General features: G+C 37.9%; 1 protein-coding gene across 1 annotated transcript; it reads right to left on the reverse strand.

Moving 5' to 3' along the window:
• Positions 1 to 8,914: 8,914 nt before the first annotated feature.
• On the reverse strand, positions 8,915 to 13,378 carry LOC130717952 (uncharacterized). Its single transcript, XM_057568366.1, has 9 exons — positions 13,173 to 13,378; positions 12,903 to 12,967; positions 12,240 to 12,399; positions 11,314 to 12,131; positions 10,894 to 11,067; positions 10,660 to 10,776; positions 10,205 to 10,384; positions 9,928 to 9,974; positions 8,915 to 9,488 (listed from the first exon to the last, which is right to left on the reverse strand). Exons 2-9 carry the CDS (start codon positions 12,948 to 12,950, stop codon positions 9,155 to 9,157), a joined length of 1,878 nt encoding a protein of 625 aa, XP_057424349.1. The 5' UTR covers positions 12,951 to 12,967; positions 13,173 to 13,378; the 3' UTR covers positions 8,915 to 9,154.
• Positions 13,379 to 15,652: the final 2,274 nt, after the last annotated feature.

The raw sequence follows: 15,652 nt of genomic DNA on the forward strand, positions 1-15,652 counted from the left end.
CAATACTTCCGCTGACAACAACAACAACAATCAACTCAGAGCACCAATCTTTGATGGTGAAAAGTTTGAGTACTGGAAAGATATAATAGAGTGTCATTTCCTTGGCACTGACCCAGATCTCTGGGATATGGTCATTGAAGGCTATACTGATCCAGTAGATGCTTCAGGAGTGAAGATCCCTCGTTCTGAAATGACTGACGCTCAGAAGAAGCGTTTCAAGGATCATCACAAGGCGAAATCTATGCTATTCAGCTCAATATCATATATTGAGTATGAGAAGATCTCTGACAAAGAAACAGCAAAATCCATCTTTGACTCTTTGGTCATGACGCATGAAGGAAATGAAGAGGTCAAGGAAACCAAGGCTCTTGCTCTCATACAACAATATGAGCAGTTTAAGATGGAATCTGGTGAAACCATTGAGGAGATGTACTCAAGGTTTAAAACTCTGATTGCTGGAATCAGAGTGCTAAACAAGGGCTACTCTACTGGTGATCATGTCAAGAAGATCATCAGAAGTTTGCCTAAGGAGTGGAGGGCGTTTGTCACTGCACTGAAACTCTCCAGGAATCTGAACTCGTTGAAGTTAGAAGAACTCGTGAGTCATCTCAGAAGCCATGAGATTGAACTCAAAGAGGACAAGCCTCAAAAGAAAGACAAATCTATTGCTCTTAAGTCAAAGTCTGACAAAGCAAAAGCCTATCAGGCAGAAGAGGAAGATTCCTCTGAAGAACTATCAGATGCGTCTGGTGATGAAGAGCTATCTCTTTTCACAAAGAGATTAAGCAAACTCTGGAAGAACAGACATAGCAAAGGCAAAGGACCAAAGAAAAGTTCAGGAAGATATGAATCTTCATCTGGTCAGAAGAAATCATCTGGAAAGGAAGTCACTTGCTTCGAGTGCAAGGAATCTGGGCACTACAAGAGTGACTGTCCCAAGCTAAAGAAGGACAAGAGACCAAGAAAAGTCTTCAAGAAGAAAGCTCTCGTGACCTTCGATGCAACTGATTCTGATGAAGCTGAGTCAGAAGAAGATGAAGCTGTGGAGGCTCTGATGGCTACCACCAGCAGAGGTGCTGAAGCTTCAGAAGATGACTCAGACTCTGAGAATGACGATGAGGTATTCTCTAACTTTTCTCTATCTGAGTTAAGAACTGCTTTATCTGAAATAATGAAGAAACATGATGTTTTGCTAAATAAGCATAAAGAGCTTAAAATGAAATATGCTGTTAAAACCAGTTCTTCAGAAGTTCATGAGAAGTCAGTCTCTGAACTCATGGAAGAAAACTATACTCTTGTTAATGACAACTCTGTTCTTCGTGCTAAAAATGCTGTGCTAGAAGATCAACTTGCATCATCTGATGTTAAGTATGAGACAAAATATGAGAAAGCGTTTCAAAGGTTCCTTGCCAAGGGCATAGACATAAGTCTTATGGCTTCAATGATCTATGGCATGAGCAGAAATGGGAACAGTGGTCTTGGCTACTCTCAATCCATGAGAGATGAGTCATCTGAGCCCAAACGCGAACCTTTGCATAAGCATTTCGTTCCCGCTGGCACTATCATCCCAGAAAAGGATACACCAAAGGTAGTAAAACCAAAAGGAAAATTCAAATTTGACACGTCTAAATATTATAATCAGGTTCCTATGTATTATCCTCCTGTTGCAACCAAAGTTCCAAGAACTTCTGGGAAAACTAACAAGAAAGGACCCAAGATATGGGTACCTAAGACAAAAATTATTTCTGTTGCAGACATCTTATGCAGCTCAGTTAAGACACCTGTCATGGTACCTAGACAGTGGATGCTCGCGACACATGACGGGCATAAAGTCTATATTCCAAAAGCTTGTACCGCTTAAGTCAGGAGGAGACGTTGGCTTTGGAGGAAACCAGAAGGGAAAAATCATTGGAAAAGGTTCCATAGGAGATGGAAAAATTCCAGTTATCAATGATGTACTTCTGGTGGAAGGATTATTTCATAACTTGCTCTCTATAAGCCAAATTGCTGACAAAGGTTACGATGTAATCTTCAATCAAACCGGCTGCAAAGCTGTCAGTCAAACAGATGGATCTGTTCTGTTTTCTGGGAAGAGAAAAAATGATATTTACAAAATCAAATCTTCTGAACTGCTATCTCAGAAGGTCAAGTGTCTCATGTCAGTTAATGATGAGCAATGGATCTGGCACAGACGCCTAGGGCATGCCAGCCTCAGGAAGATCTCTCAACTCAGCAAGCTAAATCTCGTCAGAGGATTGCCTCGTCTGAAGTATTCATCAGAGGCTCTGTGTGAAGCTTGTCAGAAGGGAAAATTCACCAAGAAGCCTTTTAAAGCAAAGAATGTGGTATCTACAACAAGACCCCTTGAGCTACTTCACATTGATCTCTCTGGACCAGTGAAAACTGAATCCATTGGAGGAAAGAAGTATGGGTTAGTCATTGTAGATGACTACAGCAGGTGGACATGGGTTAAGTTCCTAAGGCACAAAGATGAAACACACACTGTGTTTACCAACTTCATCACTCAAGTTCAGAAGGAGTTCCAAACTTCAGTAATTACTGTCATAAGTGATCATGGTGGAGAATTTGAGAACAAAGCTTTTGAGGAATTGTTCAACTCTCAAGGAATATCTCACAACTTCTCCTGTCCTCGCACCCCCAACAAAATGGAGTTGTTGAAAGAAAGAACAGAACTCTTCAGGAGATGGCTCGCACCATGATGCAAGAATCAAGTATGGCCAAGCACTTCTGGGCAGAAGCAATCAACACTGCTTGCAATATCCAGAACAGAATCTCCATCAGACCGATTCTGGAGAAGACTCCTTATGAGCTATGCAAAGGAAGACAACCTGATATCTCTTACTTCCATCCATTCGGAAGTACTTGCTACATGCTCAACACTAAGGAGCAATTGGGTAAATTCGATTCTAAAGCTTTAAAATGCTATTTTCTGGGCTATTCTGAAAGATCTAAAGGTTTTAGAATTTATAATATTATTCATCAAACTGTTGAGGAATCTATTCAGATTAGATTTGATGATAAGCTTGACTCAGAAAAGTCAAAGTTGTTTGAAAGATTTGCAGATTTAAGCATTGATTATTCGGAAGCAAATCAACCAAAGAACAGCTCAGAGGATGTTGCTCCAGAGGCAGAAGCATCTGAAGCTGCTCCAACAACTTCTGATCAGCTTCAGAAGAAGAAAAGAATAGCTGTCTCTCATCCAGAAGAACTGATTATTGGCAACAAAGATGCTCCCGTCAGAACCAGGTCTATGCTCAAACCTTCGGAAGAGACTCTTCTGAGTCTGAAGGGACTTGTTTCTCTTATTGAGCCCAAATCAGTTGATGAAGCTCTTGAAGACAAAGGCTGGATTCTGGCAATGCAAGAAGAGCTAGATCAGTTCACTAAGAATGATGTATGGACCTTAATGCCTAAACCCAAAGGTTTCCATGTCATAGGAACCAAGTGGGTATTCAGAAACAAGCTGAATGAAAAGGGAGAAGTAACCAGAAACAAGGCAAGACTGGTGGCTCAAGGTTACAGTCAACAAGAAGGGATTGATTACATTGAGACCTTTGCTACTGTAGCAAGGCTTGAAGCTATAAGGCTACTGATCTCGTTCTCAGTAAATCACAACATCATTCTTCATCAGATGGATGTCAAGAGTGCCTTCCTAAATGGCTACATTTCTGAAGAAGTGTATGTCAAGCAACCTTCTGGCTTTGAAGATGATAAATATCCAGATCATGTCTACAAGCTCAAGAAGTCACTCTATGGACTGAAACAAGCTCCCAGAGCGTGGTACGAAAGGCTCAGCTCCTTTCTTCTACAGAATGAGTTTGTAAGGGGTAAAGGTGACAATACTCTTTTCTGCAGAACCTATAAGAATGATATTCTTATAGTTCATATTTATGTTGATGACATCATTTTTGGTTCTGCTAATCCCTCTCTGTGCAAGGAATTTTCTAAGTTGATGCAGGCTGAATTCGAAATGAGCATGATGGGAGAACTCAAATACTTCCTGGGAATTCAAATAGATCAACGACCAGGAGTCACCTATATCCATCAGAAGAAGTACACCTTGGAACTTCTGAAGAAGTTCAACATGAGTGACTGCAACATCTCTAAGACTCCAATGCATCCAACATGCATTCTTGAGAAAGAGGAAGTTTCCTCTAAGGTTTGTCAGAAGCTCTATCGTGGAATGATAGGCTCTCTTCTTTACTTAACTGCCTCTAGACCTGATATGTTATTTAGTGTGCATCTCTGTGCTAGATTCCAATCAGATCCTAGAGAGACTCACTTAACTGTTGTTAAGAGGATCCTCAAATATCTGAAGGGAACCACTAACCTTGGCTTGATGTATAGAAAAACATCAGAATATACACTTTCAGGTTTTTGTGATGCTGACTTTGCTGGAGACAGAGTGGAAAGAAAAAGCACCTCTGGAAGCTGCCATTTTCCTGGAGCAAATCTTGTTACTTGGTCAAGCAAGAGACAGAACACAATTGCTCTATCAACTGCTGAAGCAGAGTATGTCTCAGCTGCCACGTGCTGTACACAAACCATATGGATGAAGAATCATCTGGAGGACTATGGTTTGTCTCTGAAGAAGGTTCCTATTTACTGTGACAACACAGCTGCTATCTCACTCAGCAAGAACCCTATTCTACACTCAAGAACAAAGCATATAGAGGTAAAGTATCATTATATTCGTGATCATGTTCAGAAGGGCACTCTATCATTAGAGTATGTTGATACTGACCATCAGTGGGCAGATATTTTCACTAAGCCCTTAGCAGAAGATAGGTTTTTAATTATTCTTGAAAACCTGAACATGGACTTTTGTCCAGAGTAAGGTTTTCTTCAGAACTTCTGACCTTGGTACTTCTGAAGTCATCAGATGTTACCCCCTTCAGAAGGTACTCGATCAGAAGCATTTAACCCACTGGTTAAACTTCTGTGGTAGGCAACAATACACGTGTCACTTCATTTGTGACATAGTTCCTCGAGTCGCGTGGTGTATCTGCTATAATGATGATTCATACTCTCCTCCACTATGCTATTTTCAGACTATCTATTTTTAAACCGTTGATCTTGCTTTTACTCGTGTTGCCTCTTAAAATCTCAACGGTTACAACTTAACCCACCATACGCACTCTTCACACACGATCTCTCTCACACTTACACAGCGGTTTTCAAACTCCTTGTGTGCATTGCATTCATTCATACTTCTCTCTCTCAAATATCCTTCTCTCTGAACCCTAAACCTCACTATCCGAGAATCATGGTGAAATCAAAGAAATCAAAGACAAATGTTACTGCCTCCTCCAAACAAACCGTCGCAGACCAAGAAACCCAGAGATTTGAAGAAGCTCAGCAGATTCTGGACACACCCAATGTGGTCACTTGTGTCAAGAAAGCTGAAGAACTAGTTGTGTGCCACGAAGCAAGAGTGGATTTCGACAACCTGGCTGATCATGAGTTTGATATCAGGGATCAGATCAACTTGCAAGGATGGTCTGGCTACTTTGATAGGCTCTGTGGACCAATTTACACCAAACTGGTTATAGAATTCTGGAAGATGCAGATGCTAATGAAGTTGAGAAGCAAGGGCCAATTCACGTTGATACTGAAATGTCATCAGAGGCTGAAGTTGCTGCTCATACTCAAGCTCCAGAAGTTCCTACCTCAGCTCCAGCCCCAGAAGTTGCTACTCTTGCTGCCAGAATTGACCAAATTCAAGATGATCAGTAGAGACTGTTTCAGATGGTTGAGCAGCAAGGACTTGTTCAGATTGAACAGAGCACGCAGATTCAGGAATCCTCCTGCAGAATGGAAGATATGATGAAATTCCTGATCGAGAATCTTCCCTCTTCTTCCAAGCCTTGAAACCCCTCTCATCTATCTTGCATGCATTTATTTGTTATGAGTGAATTTATTTCATGTTGACTGTGTTAATTTCTTATTCTATGATTCAATGCACCGTCCACTTAGTAACTCACGTGCTTTTATGATTTGATAAGTTTTATGCATGGTTTTCTGTTACTTTTCCTCCTTATAATCTCTGCAATCCTTCTTCTCCATCACACCGCAATTCACTTCACATCAGTCATTTCACTCTCCCCTCAATTCTACTTCAAGAATGACTTCTGTAGAATTAACTTCTGAACTCAAGACTATGGTATTTGACCAAGCCTTTCCGTGGAACGTTAATCTCTCTCCTTCTCAAATTTCTCGAGCTCTTGAGAAGATTGAGAATCTTCTGAAGTGTTGGCTGACATCCCATCAAACTCACTGTCTTCAGAACCTTCAAGAAGTTCTGACTGACCTCCTTCGTCTGACCACTCGCCGGAAGGACATTGAAGATCAGTTCCAGGGCATTTGTATGCTTCTGGAATATGAAGAAGATCACAATGAAGCGGATCAAGATGCTGTCCGGAAGAATGAAGCTGTGAAAGAAGAACTGGCTACCCAGTTAGCCTCAATTGATCAGGACGTGCGTCCCCTCCATCTTCAACTTCTCTCCATGAAGAACTCTCGTGCTTTCCTATGTATCTAGGACTAGTTTTCTTCATTCCTCTCTATCCTCTGTACTCTTTCTCCGTTCAGTAATCATAACACCTCTTCTTTGCATCATTTACTTGTTATTGTTTTTGTTGGCTTTGTTTTTCACTCTTTTTGATTATGACAAAAAGGGGGAGTACATAAAATGGTTTTGATAAACGTTTTTATATTATATAAAACCAGTAGAGGAGAATAAGTATCAATTACTTATAGCACATAGATATTGTCAAGCGTCTCAATTAAGGAATACATTTTGTTCATATTCTGAACTAATTTGCTTCTGACGCCTTACTCCAATTATATCTGGACAAGACTCTATGTTTTTATGTGATCTACGCAAGTTCTGAACCACCACTTCTGGTGAGTGTACATCCTTATACGCGTATCTTCTGATCACATCACCAAGACTCCGAATCTAGACTCTTCATCATCTCATCAAGTCATAGATTCAGGGGGAGTCAGGGCACCCCAGCTCAGAATCAGGTGTTATCCCAGATTCAGAAAGAGCAATACTAACCGTTACACAAGGATAAGTTTAATCTCTGATCCCTTTTCTCTTGTGTATTCAGTTTACTGTTTAAGAATTGTTCATCAAAATACTTGTTTTGTCATCATCAAAAAGAGGGAGATTGTAAGATCAAGATTTGATCAGTGGTTGCATCTCTATATTTTGATGATTACAATTAAGGTTTGTGATGATGAACAATTGTGGTACACTAACGTTTGTCTTTTTTAGTTGTGACAAACAGGTTCTGAATCTGACCCAAGCCTATTTATTCAGAAGAAGAAGAACCAAGGGATACTATAAAGAGAGCACTAAAGCGTACCATGTTCGTTCATAACAGTGGCAAATCCTTCAGAAGTTCTGAAGATACAAGCTCTCAAGAGGTTCTGAAGAACCAGAGTCAGAAGTTCTGAAGACTAGATGTTCCAGTGGAACGGTCCAGAAGTAGAAGACTCAAGTTCTGAAGACCTGCAAGAAGTTGGTTCTGAAGACCCAAGCTATTCTAGCTCTGACGTTCAGAAGTTCTGAAGAACTTGTTCAGAAGCAGAAGTTGCAAGGTCAGAAGAATCCAAGCTTTAATCTGACGATGATCAGAAGCTTCACCAACGTCCATCTGAAGCACTTCAGATCACAAGTCAACTGGTGAAAGGACAGGTCGCTATCATAGTACAACATCGTACAAGTCTCAGTCGTTCCGCCACCTACCTTGTTCAGCCTAGCAGTCTGATATTACAAGATTGCCACTCCAACGGATAAAACCCTAGCAACGGCTACATCACAAGTCTTAGAGTATATAAAGGCTGAAGAAAGAAGAAAGAGGCTAAGAAACCTTGCTGAAATCATTCAACATTTACAAACCAATCTCTTAGCATTATTTCTTCATTGTTCTTAAACATCTGAGTTTACTATTCGCTTTTTAGAAGCACTTCTTGTAAACCCGAAACCTTTTACATTACACTGTAAAGTTCCTTAAGAGACCAAGGTTGGTCGGATCTTAAGAGGACTGAATCAAGGTTGATTCAGTGTTTAGCTAGTCTTAAGAGGATCGGTAGATCAGCTTCTTAAGAGGATACTAGTGAGAAAATCAGTGTATTGTTAGTCACTTAGCAGGTAGCAAAGTGCAGTTGTAACACTCATTGATTTTAGTGAATTGTCTTCATCAAAAGAAGGAAGAAATCACCTTCACGGGTGGACTGGATTAGCTTGAGCTTTTATCTCAAGTGAACCAGGATAAAATACTTGCGTGCTTCACTTCTTATCCTTCAGCACCTAGTTCTTATCTTTGAGTTTGGAAAAAGTTCAAAAGTATATCTTTTATTGAAAAACTCTATTCAAACCCCCCCTTTCTAGTGTTTTTCGCACCTTCATATGTAACCACAGATCTTGGAATCCCAATTCCCAAACAAGTTGCCAAAGGTTCTGCTTCTACCCATTTTATGTAATAATCAGCAGCAACCACCAGAAACATGACTTGGGAGGGAATGGTCCTAACAAGTAAATTCCCCATTGGTGAAAAGGCCAAAGAGAGTTTAATGAATCAACTTACTTGGAGGAGAACGAGGTATGTCAGCATGTCATTGACAAATGACAAGCACATTTCTTTATAATTCAACAACATCATCATTCATGGTCAGTTTGCTTTGTATTATTTAGATTCATCTATACTTAAAAGATTTCCGATTTTATTTGCTCCATATCACAAGGTTTTATAGGTACACTTGGGTTATCTATTATTCCACACGACGAAGTAATTAAAATATAAAGGTGATAAACCATATACCAATGCATAAGATAGGAAACCAAACATAATTAAACAACTAGTAAAAAATGCAAAGTTGAAAATATTCAAAATGGTTCCCTATGAAGTTTAGTTTTCTGTACAAAATATGGAAAAATTAGCAATCAACCTCATCAAGTGGAACTTATGCAATTCCGATGTAGAGCTCAAGCTACTATTATGATATAACTACCATTAAAAACTGAAATATAAACCAAACATCCAGCTAACTACCACTCAATGATATCCAAGGAATTCCAATGTTTATTTCCTCTATGTTTTGCCCTCTAGACAGAACAAAATAATCACCAAACTCCGGAATTCAGTAGTTCTCCATCTTCTTCGCAAATATCCCACCCATCATCAAGAAGCGCATTGTGATCAGCTATGGGCCTCTCTTCATTCCCACTTTTGGAAGAAAGGCTTTTAATGGAGGCTGCTGGGCTGGTGATCTTAAGTAACTCAGATGAATCACTTTGCTCAGAACCCACATCAGATGCTACCGTTCTGTGGGATGAACCTGAAGAAGCTAACTTGCAACTTGTTTGGCTTGAGGTGAAGGATTTACTCAGAGGAAGATTTGCATCAAATTTCTCTTTTAGAAGCCTTACATCCTGACAAATAACAGAAATTTCTCCTCTGCAAAATTAAATGAAAAGTATAGCAGCTTAGAAATTGTAAAAAAATCATACAATGACGAATGTCACAATACATATCCTAAGTCCCAACACACCAATAGGTATGTTAAGGGAAGAAAAAAGAATCATTTCCTATTTGTACTAAAATAGCAATTTTAGGGTAACAGATCTTAAAACAAATTACAAAATAACCTCTAATTCCCCAAAATGAATATATAACTTCATGATCATATACATGGTTATACATTACATTAAAAAGGATGACGGCATCAAAATAATAACTTGAAACCACTCATGATCATAATCACGGGTACACTTACATTAAAAAGGTTGGCATGCATTCATATAGTAACTTGAAAGTTGAAACTATTTATCAAGTATCACAACACACATGCACCACGCACACACATAAGTATATTTTAAACAGAACAACAACTTACTGCAATACATCAACGACCCGCCCACGATCCATCAGGAACTCCTGTAACTGCAGAGATGAAAAAAGAAGAGATAAAAAATATTAGCGAAAAGGTTCCCTAGACTTTGCCTGTAAAGTGAGTAGATAATGGTGTATCCATCCTTATTTTAATTTGAAGTGTATCCTGATATTAACCCACTAAAGATTTATGGGTGGGATATGTCCAAACTAGGTCACTTCAAAAATGGGCTCACTTTAAGGAGCCTTGTCTATATTCCATGAAATGAAATGAAATGAACCTTTGAATTCTCTTCTGCTTCATGCTGTAGTCTTGCTGACTCCTGTACTACCTTCTCCATCATTGCTTCCTGTTCAGCAAGAGCCTTTCGCGCAGATTCCTCCTTTTCCAGCATTTCACGCTCAGCTGCTTTCCTCAATATTTCTGCTGCAGCTAATCGAGCTTCAAGGGACTGGCGCATCTGGAAGCCAGAACCAGGAGATGAACCAAAATAAATTGCTAATAAATTTATTTCCTTGACATTAAGAACAGCAATCACAAAGGAAGAAGTTCTCCATTCATATACAATAGTGTTAAATCACATTTCTTTTATTAAGTGATAAATTATAAAGGCAACAATTCTTATCATCATAATCTCAGTGAATCAGGAAGATTAGGTATTCTGAAATGTAGAAACATGTAGACTAAGTATGATGAATTTTTTTCCAATATACACAATTGTAATTTGTAAAGCACCTCTTCAAGAATTGCAAGAGACTTATCCCTTTCACCAGACAAGGTGGTCAAACGAGATTGAAGTTCCTTCAGTTCAGTTGCCAGAATTGCTTTTTCTCCATAAATTTCTCCTGCATGCTGCAAAGAAAAAGTTGAGGATAAATTATTAATTTTTTGCTCACGCATGTAAAATAGAAACAGCAAAAAGTTTAGTAACTTTTAAATCTATGGAGATTTGGCTAATAATATAACAACCATGTCATTTGCTTCTTTGGCATGCAGCAACATGGTTTTATACTCTTCAACCCTGACCAGAATATTAGACCCTCCTGTAGCAGCTTCCATATTGGCCTGCTCTGCAGCTTTCTCCTGAAGTTCCACTTCTCTCATTAAGTTTATGAGAGATTCCATTGATGAAAACAAGGTTTTCTGCGTTAATGTCAAACAATCATACGGAGTTAGAAGTTTTAAAGTTTTACTATATATCGACAACCAAACTGTAATTAATTCATAATAATAATATATGTGCATCGCTACACCGTTTACTCTTTAGTTTAATCATCAATAGATGTTAAGTTATCACTCTGATGATTTTAATATCATTTTCACAACTCCTGCCATGTATCATTATAAAGTGTAAGATCCAAATATATACGGATCTAGGACTGATCATACCTTGTTGGTTTTAGCATCATCAATAGTCTGCTCAAGAAGATCAATCCTGCATGCTTGAATATGTTGGCTATGTGCGATATTCCCCTCAATGTTATCTTCAACATTATTAGTTTCACCAACAGTAGAAGAAGGGCAAGCATTAAGTTCTAATTGAAGACTGTCTGCAGCATTTGGTGCATGCCGTTGAACAGGTTCAGCCTCAGAGCCTTCTACCTCAATCACCTCAATCAAGTCAGTTTCACCTTTTTCCAATCGGTGACTTGTAACACAGACAGTGGCATCACAATCATCCACTGAAGGAGCTTCAAAATCTACCCACTCTTCATTCAGATTGTGTGCATTTCTATTGCCATTGTTGCTAGTGGAAGCAGCCTCCTCACTAACGTAATTCTGTTCAGTTTCCATCTCTTGACATATACCAGAAGAAATCAACTTTGCACCATCATCATTCACATCAAGTGGTTCCTGATCAAAATTTTCACTAGCTTCCTGCCTAAAACCATCTGATGTCTCCTGAGCAATATTATCTGAGATCCCTTCAGTGAAGTTATCTACAGCACGATGATCACGTTGAGAAATATTTAGATCCTCAATTTCACTCATTCCAAGAAATTTATCAGTATCATCACTTATATTACTGGAACTTGACAGGGTGGACTCATCAAGAGCCACATTCAGATCCAGTCCAAGAGTGCCCACATCAGCAGTTTTGGTGATTTCTTCAGATATCAAATGTGAAGATGAAGAAGGAGTTTCCACATCGGCATCTTTAAAAAGCTGATCATGCACCAACAAATTTCCTTCCTCCTTGCTTTCAACTAAGGATTCAACACGTCATTTTAGAAATATATTAGTAAACCAGTTGAAGTGTTCAACCGAAGCACAATAACTCTATTGAAATGCATGTGCAGAGCAAGAAAATGCACCTTCCATGTTCATGACTACAGGACTATTATCCTGTGGAGGATTAACAGGGGGTGATTTTACAGACATCGATGGAATGACTTCAGTAAGAACGATTTCAGCAGCAACATCAGCATCCTTTGGGTGTTCAATAGCCACAGCCCTCAATAATCTGGCATCCACCTGTTCAGTGCAAAATGATTAAAAAACAAGACAAGTATATTTTGATATTAACACATCTCTATAAATACTCCGAATTTTAGAAAAGCTTAATAGTTTAGAGATTAGCATTGATTCAGGAGGCTCATTCGCAAGCATATGAAAATACAATTAGGGATTTCTTAAAATGGGACTAAGTTTCTTCTTTTCTCCTTATCATCTGTTGTGAAGCTACCAATAATCATTGTCCACCCCACCAAAAACACCCCCAAAAAAGTAGTGGCTACAATTGAATTATCAGTGTAAGTGAAAATAGTAAGATACATCTTATCCAATATCCATTCAACCAAAATATACACAATTATGCACTTAGTGCTTAACAAGAAAGTTCAATGCATGATCTTCTAATATTCAATAACCAATTCAACTTCACAATTCATAAATAGAATACCAACAACAACATCAGATCACAAAGCAACTAAAAAGTATAATCAAAACTAAATGAAAGCAAAAACTAAGAGCCATACCTGTGGAAATATCTCCAGCAATGATTTAAAAACCGAATTGAAACCCATGATCAAGAAAAACCAACCTGCAAAGTTCCAAAAAAGGGAGATTCTTATTAACCTTGATGTTTAAATCATATAAAAATAGAAACAGGTAAAATCGAATGAAAAACCCAAAACAGATTAAAATGCATGTTTCATGAATCATGAATAAAATCCAATTAAAACCCAAATTCGCCGATTGAAAATGCAAAAGTGAAAACTCTATCATCCCCTCAACCCATAACTTACGAGAAATCGGCAGAGACAACAATTTCAGTATGGCGAATCAGAGAGAATGGTGAAATTGGGAACGAAAAATCGAAAGTCTAGTGTGAAATTGGGATTGAGAATGATGAGATGAGAGATGAGAGAAGCAGAGAGACCTTGACCTAGTGTGTGTGATATAGTGTGAATTGAATTGAGGAACAAGAAATTGGAACGCTATTTCCTATTTTCTGGAAGCATGAATAGATAGTGACCAAGCTAAGAAATTGGGTATTGTTGTAAATTTATGTCAAGTGTGGAGGGTGTTTTGGTCTAAGCAGGTGCATGGCCAATAGAAACCACGTAACGATTGGACTGAACGAGGGTGAGAATGATATTTGATATTCGATGATAGGATGGTTGATATTCCGTTAAATAAGTTTGAAATTATTATCATAAACAAATTATTGATTAAGCATTAATTCATTATTAATCTATCGATTGTAATGATATAATTTAAATCTAAACTACCTTTCAAAAAACAATTTAATCTAAACTAAAACTATAATAAATACTCTGGAGGTCCCTGGAATTGTATGATGTACGAAAATAAGTCCCTGAATTTTTTTTTTCAATTCCGGATCCCTAAAATTTTTTTTTGAATCAGAATCAGTCCCTGCGCGTGTTTCATGCTTATGTGGCTCAATTTTTACACAATCATCAATTCCACGTGTATTTTTTCTTTTTCTTTTATTACACATGGATTAATAAAAGAAAATTATTTAGGGGTTTCTTTTTTCTGGAAAATTCAACTTCATCTTCTTCTCTTCTCCAACCCTTCCCCTCACTGAACCACCACCATATCTGCAGAACCCCTCCCTTCTCCATTATTGTAGATTCGATCAGAACAATTGTTTTGTTCTCTTGCATTCAATAACACTGCAAAAGCAGCACCTACCGCAAGACCTTCTGGAAAGACAATTAACCCAACCCAATCATTAATCTCAAAACACAATCAAATTTGCATAGAGGTGGGTTTTGGTGTGGGAAGTGCGGCGGGGGATGGAAGAGAGAGGGGTGAAGAAGACTAGAGGTGTAGACATGTTCGTCCAAGGAAATGGATTACATGTAGCCAATTCATATAAATCTAGATCTAAACTCCAATTTTGAACCAAACCCTTTTCCTTTCCATGACTCCAATCTGATGTGATTCCTTTTCTATGGGTTTTTGGGTGGTGGAGGTCGCAGATCTGGAGATTTGGGCTTCGATCTTTGGGTGGTTCGGTGGGTGTTTGTGGGTTGGGTGGAGGTTGTAGATTTGGGAGTTGGTGTGGTATTTTCTGGGTTGAAATAATTTCAAGTGAGTGATGAAGAAGTATGAAAAAGAAGAAGAGAGGATGAGTTGAAGAAGAATTCTGAACTTCACCCTATTTTTTCTATTATTTTTTGGTTTTTTCTTTAATAAAAATAAAAGTTTTCAATGAAAATATAAAATTGAGCCACATAGCGTATGGATTTGATGACTCTGGAATAAAAGAAAAAGAAAAAATACATGTGGAATTGATGACTGTGTAAAAATTGAGCCACATAAGCATGAAACACACGCAGGGACTGATTTTGATTAAAAAACAATTTCAAGGGATTTGGAATCGGAAAAAAAATTCAGGGACTTATTTTCGTACGCCATACAATTTTAGGGACCTCTAAAGTATTTAAGCCTAAAATCAAATGTTAAAATGCCAACCATATTTTAAACTAGTGCCAACCCTTTTTAGTTTTTACCACTCTATTTGTTTCGGCTGATTTTGTCAGGAAGGGAAGTAGTGGGGCTGGAAAATGAGTGAAAAACACATTTTTTTTTTAACTTTGAGTGAAAAACACATGAATCTGCATGTGTTTGGATTGCATGTGAAAGTAAAATGATGAGAAAACGGTACAAGCACAGTATAATGTCAGTTTTCTTTGCAAATGTGGGAGGAAAACAAACATGGGCTGAGAATCATCACGAAAACACCATAGTGCCCAGCGGTTAGTGCCCCTGTAATATATATGCCAAAAGCAAATCATCCACCGTGTATCCATTCGTATTTTTTTTATGTTATATAATTGTTTTACTTAAAAGTGAGTTGCTTAATAATAATAATAATAATAATAATAATAATAATAATAATAATAATTATTATTATTATTATTATTATGAATGTTTTTATCAGTTTTAAACAAAAAAAAAAGATGATATATGAATTATTTAGGAAATTTTGTGTGTGAGATGGTAAAATAGTAATGTACATCACACTTTTTATTATTATTTTGATCTTTCCTTCCATTCTCCTTTATTTTTCTCTTAACTCAAACAACTTTAAAATCACCACATTTTCTGTTCAAATTCCTTCCTATTATATTCTTTCCTCTCATATTCCTTCCTCTTTTTTTTTTTTGGTCAAAATATTCCTTCCTCTCATTTTCATCTCTACATCCAAACAGAGCATGATACTCATCCATTATTTTAGGAGTTCAAAGACTTC

Source organism: Lotus japonicus, chromosome 5, assembly GCF_012489685.1.
Source record: "Lotus japonicus ecotype B-129 chromosome 5, LjGifu_v1.2".
NCBI classification, from domain to species: domain Eukaryota; kingdom Viridiplantae; phylum Streptophyta; class Magnoliopsida; order Fabales; family Fabaceae; genus Lotus; species Lotus japonicus.